General features: G+C 42.9%; 3 protein-coding genes across 3 annotated transcripts; 1 reads left to right on the top strand and 2 right to left on the bottom strand.

The window, feature by feature from the left end:
* The first annotated feature begins 3,530 nt into the window (after nucleotides 1–3,530).
* LOC140178567 (uncharacterized) lies at nucleotides 3,531–3,920 on the top strand. The gene has a single exon (XM_072215756.1). The coding sequence runs from the start codon at nucleotides 3,531–3,533 to the stop codon at nucleotides 3,918–3,920; it is 390 nt and encodes a 129-aa protein (XP_072071857.1).
* A 3,488-nt stretch (nucleotides 3,921–7,408) lies between these two features.
* LOC112742500 (putative F-box protein At1g67623) lies at nucleotides 7,409–7,867 on the bottom strand. Its single transcript, XM_025791741.1, has one exon. The coding sequence runs from the start codon at nucleotides 7,865–7,867 to the stop codon at nucleotides 7,409–7,411; it is 459 nt and encodes a 152-aa protein (XP_025647526.1).
* A 3,467-nt stretch (nucleotides 7,868–11,334) lies between these two features.
* LOC112742499 (uncharacterized) lies at nucleotides 11,335–11,946 on the bottom strand. Its single transcript, XM_025791739.1, has one exon. It carries the CDS (start codon nucleotides 11,944–11,946, stop codon nucleotides 11,335–11,337), a length of 612 nt encoding a protein of 203 aa, XP_025647524.1.

The following is an 11,946-nucleotide window of genomic DNA, read 5'->3' as shown; positions in this document are numbered from 1 at the left end:
TCGCAGTCCCATGCCTGAACTATATAATCAATTAAAATAATGAGGTGGTGGGGAAGGCATGGTCAGATTTAGCGCCGTATTGGAAGCTTGTCGATAGTTTTGGATAGATTTGACCGCAATCGTCCCAGAATAAGTGATTGCAAAAGGAAATTTTATAGTATAGTGTCACTCAGAACTTTCACTTTTGGATACGGAACAGACCCTAAAACGAGCCCGCATACGAACGTACCATACGGGTGAAAGATTTATCGCGAGTTTGATGATTACAACGAATACTCGTGACTCCACCCACAATACCCGACTACCCTAAACATAGACGCATCACACTCTGTAAACGGAGCACACAACCGTCGTCATTTGCAACGATCTTTGCAATTAAATAAACCCACTTACCCTTCTAAACCACCGTTATTCGAAACACAAAAAAAAAAAAAAAACAATGGGTGACGGAGAAGCACGCTTGAGCTCCGACGGTGACACGCACAACAGGTTAGACAAGTTTCATTTATGACATTTAAAATACAACAAAATGCAGTACGTTGCATATGCATGGTAGACGAATATTCGCATTAATAACCACGTACGGGGTAGATGCAGGGACGGATGCGAGGAGGTCTACGACGCATATACAGTTGAGCAGTCGCAGACCTCGCAGGCATCTGAAGTAAATCTTCTGCTCAGGTGTACTTCACACATTCTTTCAACAAATAACTTGTTCGATTTTGGTCATTTTTTTTAATATGTAGTTCCTTGGTGGACCCAAAGCTGCCTCCGAAACCTCAGACGAAGCTCCAAAGCCGGATGATGTTAATGCGGTCAAAGGTGCTCAGATCCAGCCGGATGAGGACTGGTCGTTTCTGAAGATCGGTCTCATCGTCAAGGACTTGATGAGGGGCCTCGTGGAAAAGGTCCAGGTTAGGATTTACTCCTTCTTCATGTATGTAACGTGTTTTGTTGGTGTCCCTTATCCTAAACGGGTTTAGCTTACACTCTGACAGAGGAATCTCGAGAAGGAAATCGATAACGCAACTGCTGCAATCCCTGAAAAAACTGTCGTGTTGTTGGACTCCGACGGGAAGACAGATGAACAGTCAACCCGCAGTCCATGAAAGTTGCATCTGGAATCGCAAGTGGAACGCCGGTTGCCCCAGATTCGGCTGAGAAGAGTACTCCACCCTTGTCAGGAACCGACAACATCATGCGAAAGTTATTCCGCACACCACCATCAGCCACAAGGAACGCCAAGCAGCCACGTTTCGGTGAGGGAACGGATAGATCTGTGTGGACTGGCTCCAACAGGGAAAAGTCTACCCATTCAACGAGCAAGAAGGTAAATAATCAGTTAGTTAGTTTAACCCCAAATGCAACTACCGACTGACGTTAGACAAACCTGTGTCGTAGATGAGGTTCAAGATCACTCCTGCCATGGACTTCAACAACCGACAGTCGGCGTTATTCGCATACATGTTCGACGGAAATCTTGATCCATGGTAAAATTCGATCTTCTGTGTGTTTAAACCCACTTATCGCGATTATTTTAATGCCTTAACACTTTCATCCTACTGTAGCGAGGAACTTGTTCGTATTGGAGTCAAGTCGGCGGATAGAGTTGATTTACACAACTTACTAACGGGAAATGATGTTGATGACAAGGTATGGCACCTGTTTACGCTTGTTTTGACGAGGAAAAACACATATAAGGTATTGCGAGACATCATTGGAGTTTTTTTTGCTTTTCTTCGTTACCATATCATCCATATGGTTGCCATGACAATGACCGGTGCTGAGATCCTTGTCACGTCCCCCTCGTACTGGTGCCTTCTGCCGTCTGTCTCGGTAACTTAACTCTCTCTGCTGTTGGTACTCGAAATGAGTCATTGCGCCATTAACGCTCGTTGACAGTCGTCGGCGCTCGGATATATATATATATATATATATATATATATATATAACACAACTTATTTTATTCGTCAACGTTGTCTTTATAGGATGATATTTTGAATGGGGAGACGACAGAGCTAATGCTCAATCGTTACATGGAGAAATGGATGAAGCCATCCAGATTCGTTGAACTTGACTGTTGACGGAGAACTATTTGTTAATCGAAACCCAAACCACGAACAAGTGTCTTCTATGGATTAACTATACATGTTTATTTTGTGCATATATATCTCCCCATGCTGGACGCGTTGGGCCACTGGTTGTTGATGCTTGTGTCTTTCAAAGTCCGGACAGTTTACAACCTTGATTCATCGCCGAACCAGTTCGAGACGCCTCACCGGAAATACCAGATCCGGAAAACGGTTACCAGACAATTTTGATTGTAGTGTTTACTTTAATTTGGCATAGCATGCAACACGACGTGCATAAAAGCGTTCTGACTTAAGTTTCACGGTTCGTGTAGGCAAGGGTATTATACGACGTCACACAGACAGTTTACGAGAAGCACTTGATGAACATACCAAGCAACTTCGGAAATTTTCCGATAAGGAGCCGCATAGGGATACCAAATTGTGGGCAGAGGTACGTTATTACCCAGTAAAACATGCATGTATGACAGCTAAGCATTTCCCGGGTTATCCATAATACGTACTGACGGTTACTGTCTATTCGTCCGATCAACATTCAGTATGAACTCTGGGATATGGGTCATTGAGTGGCTCAACATGGGAGACAACTTCAACCCGATCATGGACGGGATTGTAAGTCCACTCAAATAAAAAAAGTATATTACGGCTATTATATTATACGGGCACATTAAACCCGAGTGTTTACCATTTTACAGTTACGGGAGAACGAGATCAGGGCAACAACTGCGGTGAACCTGACCAACACACCATTTAACAAACTCAGGGAGCGTGTGTTGAGCAAGGCAGAGTTATGGAGGAAGAAATCTAAAAATAACACCTAAGTCAACCGCCTGGTACAGCATAGGATACATGGTTCAACCAGCCATGGCGCTAATGCCCCCATGCCCAAGTTAGTATTAGGTTGCTTCTTTCTTTAGTTTTTTATTTGGGTACACTGCGAGCATGTGTGGCGATTCAAGTTTGTCTTACTCGCAGATTAGAACTTTGTGTGTTTACGGCATTTCCCTTCATGTTTCGTCTTTCGTGCATGGACGCCTGTTGCAATTTCCAGGACTGTATATATATATATATATATATATATATATACATATGAATGCGATGATGATTTGTTAAAATATATTTTATTTTGATTTTATTTTAACCCTCATAGCCATCGACTAAATACCCACCAGCGAGTAACGACAAATCTAATAAATGCCCTCAATTAATAATGTTATTTATTATAATTACAATGCAAGTGCATAGAAGCCTATTTTTTTTTCGAAAAAAAGCGAAAATGGATTTCGCCAAGGATAAGATGCGACGGTTAAGTCCGAGGGAAGTAGATTCCAAAGGGCAACCCTAAACCATAAATATACTAGCATGCGTATTCTCAACACCATTGGATAACACCGTGTTAAGCATATACACTGCCAGGCCCTCATCCAACGAAAAGTTACAATGGAGCGTTTGTCTACCGCCCTCGAACTACCCCGCGACGTTTGGTTAGCCATAGCCATTAAAGTCGCGACAAACTCCATTGAGGACCTGTGCAGCTTCCGTATGACGTGTTGCGTTGCGCGTGATGTAGGCGATGAGAAAACTGTGCTCAGGATGGTTGCCATACCACCCCCGCATGAGATGAATTGGTGGTGGATACGGGACCCGGTAGGGCAAAGATTTTTCGAGAGGTGCTTTGAGATTGGTCACCCAGAGCTTCTGTTTCAGGAGGCGCTGTGGGAGCTCTACATACGACAAAACCACACCATCGGATGGGAAATGCTGCAGAATGCAGCAAGCACTAGGTTGGACGCTGCCCAGTACGCACTTTCAATGGAGTTGCTCATCTGAAGGGACGACAGCGAGGCCAAAAAAAAGGTTTGGAACTATTTCGCATGCTCGAATCGGGTGGCTTACTCCCCGCATGTTTCTCGAATTGCTTCACGGTCCTCGCAATTTCTTGGTCGGATGAAGTCCAAATGCCGGAAAAGGGAGACGATCATACGGTCTGTGACTCGACCAGATGCTTGACCCGAGGCCATATGGGTCTTCTGTATGACTACCACCGAAGGGTGGCAGAGCGGGGCTCCGTCCACGGTGTTGGAGGCGCGGACCATATTCCGTGCATTTGGTGTCGCGCCGACTACGAGGTGGAACGATACGTAGATATACCGAGGATTTAGGGTTGTCAGGCATATTGTGGTTGGTTGATCAACACACAGTTTAGAGCATGGGGTTTAAGTACACTATGAAAATATCACTGTTAACTTTAGATTAGATATCTAATTTTGATTCGAACAAACATATTTCGATAGCTAATAAACATATTTAAATATATGAATTATGACTTATTTTGTAGTTTTTTTTACTATTGAAGAAAAAAACTTATTCAAATTTATTAATATAAATATTAATCTAAAAATATGTTGATTTCTTTAAACTTACACCGTATATAATTTGAACCTAAGATTTAATTTAATATATAACTTAATAAAACTAGATCAAGTTAAAGACCCACCCAGCTGAAACATTTGTCTTAATCTAACGGGTGACTTCAGTTAAAGCCATGGATCCTCACTTCATTGTGGTGGCCGCCTATAATTAGTTACGAGTGTCATGACCGGAAAATCTAAAAAAAAAAAATAATAAAAAAATAATTTTAATACAAGGGATGTGATTGCTAAAGGAAGCGGTGTGAGTGGCTGCCTTGGTGTAGAGGCACGGTACGCAACCGATGGGACACCATCGCAAACGGCGCCGGGTGCCTATAAAGGCACCTTAAACAACAGCCATCGACAGTATACTATCGGGTCCCTTCTGTTTTCCACTACTTACACATAACCGCCCATTCATCGATCGTGTCAGGCATTCAATACTAGGAGAGGAGATGGAGCGTCCGACAGGCCCCGCCAACCTTCCCCACGATGTTTGGACCTTAATTGCCGGGAGGACCGCAGCACAGTCCGTCAGGGACTTGTGCAGTCTCGGGATGTCGTGCACCGCTGCACGCAATGCAGGGGAGGAAGATTTCGTTTACCGACACGCCTCGATTCCAGTTTCGGATCAACGGTGGTGGAGTTTGAGTCCCATGCACCAGTCGGCAAGAAACTTCTTAGCGCGATGCAGGCAGAGTGGGCACCTGGATGTTCTGTATCGGTCTGCTGTGTCTGACCTTTTTCTCGGCGGGTGTCGTTTCGCGGGGATGGAAACGATGCACGTTGTCGCAGTCTAGGGCCATTCGGCAGCCCAGTACACAGTGTCCATGATGCTAATGCTACGCGACGACTTCGAGTCAAAGAACAAGGGCTTAGAAACATCTCGTGGGCTTGAGGCGGCCGATGCCCTAACAATTTGAAAATTGGAGTTCCGCGGCGTGCCAATGCTAAACGCAGAGAATCTAGTCTGTTCTTCGCATGCATGTCCAAGCCGTGGAAACATCGGTGCTATTTACCGCCATCAATGCTATGGAAGAGGGTGGCACGTAAACGACGGTGATGGAGGTGCTGCTCATATTCCGTGCGTGCATTGTCGGGCAGACTATGAGTTAATCCTGTTTGTCCGCCTCTTTGACTGATAGGATAGGATTGGGTTCACCATATTTGTTTAGTTATCCTACCTAGTATATGTATTATGTATTATGTATTATGTATTATGTAATGATTTTGCGATTGTGTGACTCGTGTTGGTATCATTTTATTTATGTGTTTTGTGTTTCGTATTAAAAATTTTAGTTATGGAAAAAACAATTGTACCCCGTTACTGACCTCCCATTCGGTGACTCCCCATTGCCTAGCCAAGTAATAATTTTTTTTATAAACTCACCGCCAGTCCCGTCTGCCATGTTATTCATAGCAGTCCATAGCCGTTCAGCCCTTCCTGTCTACTCTAACGTCACATTGCCAAGATTTGCATTTATTGCAAATTTTGCGCAAGCGATGCAGCATACGTTTCCCCAGACTTTTTCTTTGTTTTTCGATAAAACCACCAGGGGCATTATTATATTCATTTTTCAAGGAATAGCAGATTGACATTAATTAGACACATTAAAATGTATTACTTTATTTATTCGCAACTTAAATTTTGATTTTCATTAATGTATATCAATGTACAAGTCCGTCACAAGTCATAACCATTCGTCAGTTCCTACAATCCTTACCTTTATCTCTAACCTCTCTGCCAGGAGAAAAATCATTGCTTGAAGGGCCTTCGTCGTCTAGCAGACCTCCCCGTCTTCATCCGAGAAAATGTCGCACGAATCCCTCAACGACCACGCCATTAGTCCCGGCGACCTCGAGGAACCTCCGACCGCAGATCTGATCGACACCCTCCAACGGAGGATGAGGTTTTTGAGTGATAGTCTTCATAAGACACAAGACGAAGCAAGGACGGCGAGGATGGAGGCAATCCCCGCGAAAGTCAGGGCGAGTATAAGGAAGTGTGAACTGGATGAAGGCCGCCGGTTGGAAAAGAAGTTGTGCACGGAGGTGGAACAGCATCAAACCACCGTTCACGAACTCGAAGACAAAGCAAACGAGTTGAAAGCAGAAATTGCCGATCTTCGTCAAAGGGAACAGCAACAGATGGCACCGTGGCATGAAATGGAAGGCAGGCTCGAGGCTGTGGAGATCAAGTTAGGGTTATTGGTCCGCCAATTGTATGGTCAAGATCCGGCAACGGCACACGGCTCTAACTATCAGGAGCCCTCCGGGCAGAATGAAGACGATGTCGAGGCTATATGACCAACGACATCTATGTTGAAAATCTTTATTTTCTTTGTTTCTTTAGCTGTTCTTTTGATGTTCTGTAACCCCTACATAAAACTCGGTTTTCTTAATTATATCTAATTTCTGCAGCATTTGAGTTTTTTTTTTCTATTTTTGGATGAAGCTATTTAGTAATGCGTGAACAACAATGCGCGTTAATTATGATAATTTATTGGATCAAACTGCCATTTTTTCAACAAGAAACAGATTCTTAACAAATCGCCAGTTGCTAGCTACTGTTTTGGCAGATTGCATAAAGCTAACCCCACAACAGTTCATTCAGGGGGTAGATTGGCAAGAGTTGATAAACAATCACGTTCACTAAAATCTAAACATCTCCAGGAAAACCCTGACCTCGTAATCCGCCAGGCAATGCACACACGAGACACGGGACACATCATTCATACAAGCCATGGTGCCGCGGGTAGTGCAAGTGGTGGACCGACAAGCCACGGCATCTCCCGGATCCGATGGTCTCTCGTCAACCCATCGCTCCCAGAAAATGTCCGCGAAGAACTCCCTACAGCTTTCAACGTCTCCGGAAGTACGGACAGACTCTAACATTTCAACACCCCTTTACATTTCTTCTTCGTTCTCATGATCACACAGTAGCAACATGGCAGACAGGTAACCTGCTTCGACGCTGACCTCCATCCAGGCCCTAGAAAGTAGTTCCATCCCAATGCCACGGCGTCCAATCCAGAAATACTCCGTCAACCCCTGTCGGAGTATAGCATCCGCATTTCCTGCTTCAATGCAGCGATCGATGAACCTCCTCTCTGGCCAGTCAAGGTAAAATAAAAAAGACACTAACGGTATAACACGCATCGTCACATGTTGGTACACAGTTTCGGAACTCGCTGCATCCAGAAAAACTTTGCAACTCGCCTGCATGTTGAACATATCATGAATCGAATTCGATGCAACCTTAGTGGCAATTCTCACCCATATATTGCGAGGAAGAAGATTCAGTGGACATTCATGCTCGACGGGTACGTTCCCTTCCTTTCTGTTTATCTTGGAAGATCCAACCATTTGCAAGGGCTCGGCAGAGGCAGGAGGGTGGTTGTTAAGGGATTATCGAAAATTATTAACTTATCGTGATAATACCAATTTCCAAAATGTTTATATCCTCAACTGTAACACTAATTTTCTATCCTATAAAAGTTAATTTATCTATAAATATATATGTATATAATATATTATATTATATACTGACATTAATTAATTATTACGGCTTAGCGCGTCAGTCGTTTCATTGCTCAGCGTTATGGATAATACCGGATAATTAATACATTTAATATATGTACTTATACCCATATTTATATATACGTACAAGAAGAAGTGTCTTTCTTGGGCTGCCAAATGGCGGTGGACAGTCTCGTTTTTATTTTCCAGTTTGCCTCGATGTTCGAAAATAGGAAATGGGAAATGGGAAACATGAAAGACGTTTTTGTTGTTTGCAATTTTAATGAAGCTCATCGATAATAGTTAATATTGAGAAGCATCAGATAAAACAATTAAATACATGTTGTAACTGTGTAGATTAGGGAATCTTAAACCGATTAAAAAACCGTGAATGATCACATTCGAATTAAATAATAAATTTTTTATTTGCATTTAATTGCATTCAATGTAAAATGTTGATAGACAGAACAAAATTTTTTTCTTTCTATCTAAGTGGGGTGCAGTACACCCCTACCCCTGACTCTGGTATCCCTGCACACCTGCTCCTGAACCTACTTCGGCTTGAAGTACACGCTTACTCCTGAACGTGGGGTCCGCGTGAGAGTACACTTCTACTTTTCCACTTCTGAGCATCCAGGCGAGGGAAAACCCCTAATCCAATTTACACAATCAAGCTTAACCAAGTCAAACTAACTAAGATCTATACACACACGAAGACAGAATTCAGTCACCAACGCAGTCTAAAACCAGCCGAATTCAGTCATCCCTACCCGGAGTAGGGCACCCGGATTTTCTGCCTCAGTACATAGTTCTATGAACCTGTATTTAAGGCAGGCCATAGCAGTTTAAAAGGGACGCAATCGGCAACTCCAACATCGACGCCTCCTGGTAAACAGCGTCGGACCTCGCTGCATCCAGAAACACCTTGCAACCCGCCTGCATGTTGAACAAATATTTAATCGAATACGACGCAACCCTCGTGGCAATCCTGACCCATATATCGCGAGGAAGAAGATTCAGCGAACAGTCGTACTCAACGGAGATGGTCCCTTTCTCTCCGAGCTTCTTGGCTGCCTTCCTTTTTTTTCTGTTCTTCATGGAACCTCCAGCCATTTGCAAGCAACTTAGGCCAGGGGTTTTGGAAAGTATAAAGACGACATACGACCACCAACAATACGTTTTGTGTTGTTATGATAATACCCTTTTTTTGTTTTTGTTTAAATGGTTCAGTGCCTCGTACGTTTCTCTACCGATGGTTCTGGAAAAGATAAGATAATTAATTAATAGGGGACGAACAAAATACTAATGTGCTATCCTATTCAACTGATTTGGTTTTACGACGCAAAAATTTAATGTTGACTGTTCGATTTTTGTGTTATGACAACTTTAATTGCTTACTTTAATTACTCGCTGAATAAATGTATCATGAATAAACCCCATTATTGACACATTAGATACGAAAAAAACGATTCCAAGAAACTTTCTACTATATATATATATATATATATATATATATATATATATATATATATATATATATATATATATATACGTGCCCGTTATTCACAATCCCAAACCCTACTAAGTACTAACTCTTCTTCATTTCTTCTTTGCCGTAACTTCTTCTCTCAACTCTCTGTCTACCCTTCTCCATTACTGCCATATGTCGTCATCTTATCCCAAGAAAATGTCGGAAAAATCCGTCACCGACCACGCCATTAGTCCTGACGACCTAGCGGATCTCTCGATCGATGCAGTTATCGACATCATCTGCGTAGATGAACTGTCCGTAGATTATGACGTCGTTGAGCCCGCACTGGTCAAGAGGGAGGAGATGTGAGGGCTACACTCGTTACGACCGACGCAGAACTGAGGCAGGCGAAGGTGGAGATGATGGGCGCCAAGTTTGTTTTCGATGCAAAGAAGGATGAACTGGAGGAAGAGGTGCAGGAAAGGCAACAGCTGAAAAGGGATTTGAAAATAGAGCAGCAAAAAAATGATGTGCTCCTTCACCAATTGGATGTCACAGAAAAGGAATTAAAGGCAGAAATTGCCAAGCGCCGTGAACAAAAATAGCTGGAGGCTCTACCGTGGCGTGACCTGGAACATAGGATCAACGTTTTGGAGGAAAAAGATAAGTTTTTGCTTCGTCGGGTTCGTCATCCAGCCGAGCAGAATGAAGATGGGGCCGGAGTTATTTGACCTGCTGTACATGCAAGATATCTGAATGTCATGTTTTCCGTCGAGGCCTGTATGATGCTTTTATTTTCTTTTTTCAGTCTGTCTCCCGTTTGATCTTCTGTAGTGGAACTTAAACTCTGATAATATAATTATATCTACTTTCATCCGTTTGTGCGTAACCTGTTGAAACACAATTAGTTCTATTCTTTGATTGTCACGAATGTTTACGGGTTCCTTCTGATTTAAGCAACACGCATCATCATTTTACACTAGACACTAGATAATAAAACAAAGAAATGCAGACATAGTATCATTTTTTTGATATCCTAATATTATATTAAGATTAGATTGCTTGGACGAACAAAGAATACGAAGCCATTGATCGTTACAAAATTCAAATTAGTTCTCTCTCAGGTTATATAATAAAACATACATTTAGTGCAATTACATAATAAAAACTCCTTAAAATATGAAAGCAAATTTTGTTCATTAAAAGACAGGTATTGAATCTCTCAACCAGTTATATTATACGAATACAATCCCGTGGTTCAATTGGAGCATATCCGCATGTTCGTTATTCAACCTCTGTATAGATTTTATACACCATCGTCAATTATCATTGCTCATACAAAATTTATCCCGTACCCATTTTTTACATGACTCCTTTTGATCACTTCCTATTTCCTATCCAAGTTACCAGTTTTGCATAAATTCACTGTCACGGTCTCAGTACCCAGCCCCAGAAAAAAACCTTCCGATGGTGTAAAAGGTTGATTGACTAAACAGTCTTCTGCCCATTCAAACGTCACTTCAATAGTGCAAGGTCCAGATCATATCCCAGTCAAGAAGAAAAAAATTATTTGGACTAAATTATAGCCAAGATACGCATTAATTGCGTCGCTTGTGTACTCCACATGATAATTGATCGAACAGACTGTTCTTTAACAAAAAAAATTACAAAAATAAAATAAAATACACCATCAGTACGTATAGCAATTAGCAAGGGGTTAATGAAGGATCGTAACAAACTGGCAATTGCTAGCCACTGTATTGGTGGATTACATTTTAGTCTGACCGAAAATGCACGGACGGAGCATGATTAGCACCTCCATCATCGGGGTTTAGAAAACTACTTAAACGCAATAAGTCCCCAAGAACTTCCGCACCTCGTATTCGGTCAGGCATTGCACACACGACACACTGGACAAATCTCTCGCATCATCAATGGTTCCACGGTTACGGCAACTGTCGGAACGGCATGACACGGGCTCTTCTGGGTCCGCCGGGGGTATATCCGACCACGGGCCCGCGAACACCTGCGTGAAGACCTTTCTGCACCTTTCGACTGCGCCGGACTCACGGACCACGCCAAAAAATTCGAATCCACGGTGGATCTCATCATCGGTCTTGTCACCAAGCGACAGTAGCAGCATCGCAGAGATGTAGCAGGCCTCCACATCGCCCAACTCTGCTGGCTCAGTCAGGGTCTCTATACAACCTCTGCGGTGGCCACACCAGAATAAATGAAACATCCCCACGCTGAGCATAGCGGCCGGATTCCGCGCTTTGGCGCATCGACGTAGAAATGTCATTGCAGAATGCCCAGAGTAGTCCAGGAAGCAAGCGATCGGCAACACCGACACCAAGGCATGCCTGTACACGGCGTCAGAATTGCATGCAGATGCAAATAACCTGAAACTCGCCTGTATGTTGAACAGATCCTCAATCGAATTCGATGCAACCAT

This window comes from Arachis hypogaea, chromosome 14 (genome assembly GCF_003086295.3).
Source record: "Arachis hypogaea cultivar Tifrunner chromosome 14, arahy.Tifrunner.gnm2.J5K5, whole genome shotgun sequence".
Classification (NCBI taxonomy): Eukaryota; Viridiplantae; Streptophyta; class Magnoliopsida; order Fabales; family Fabaceae; genus Arachis; species Arachis hypogaea.
The sequence above is the reverse complement of the archived record's forward strand: the minus strand, read 5'-3'. Positions and strand labels throughout refer to the sequence as shown.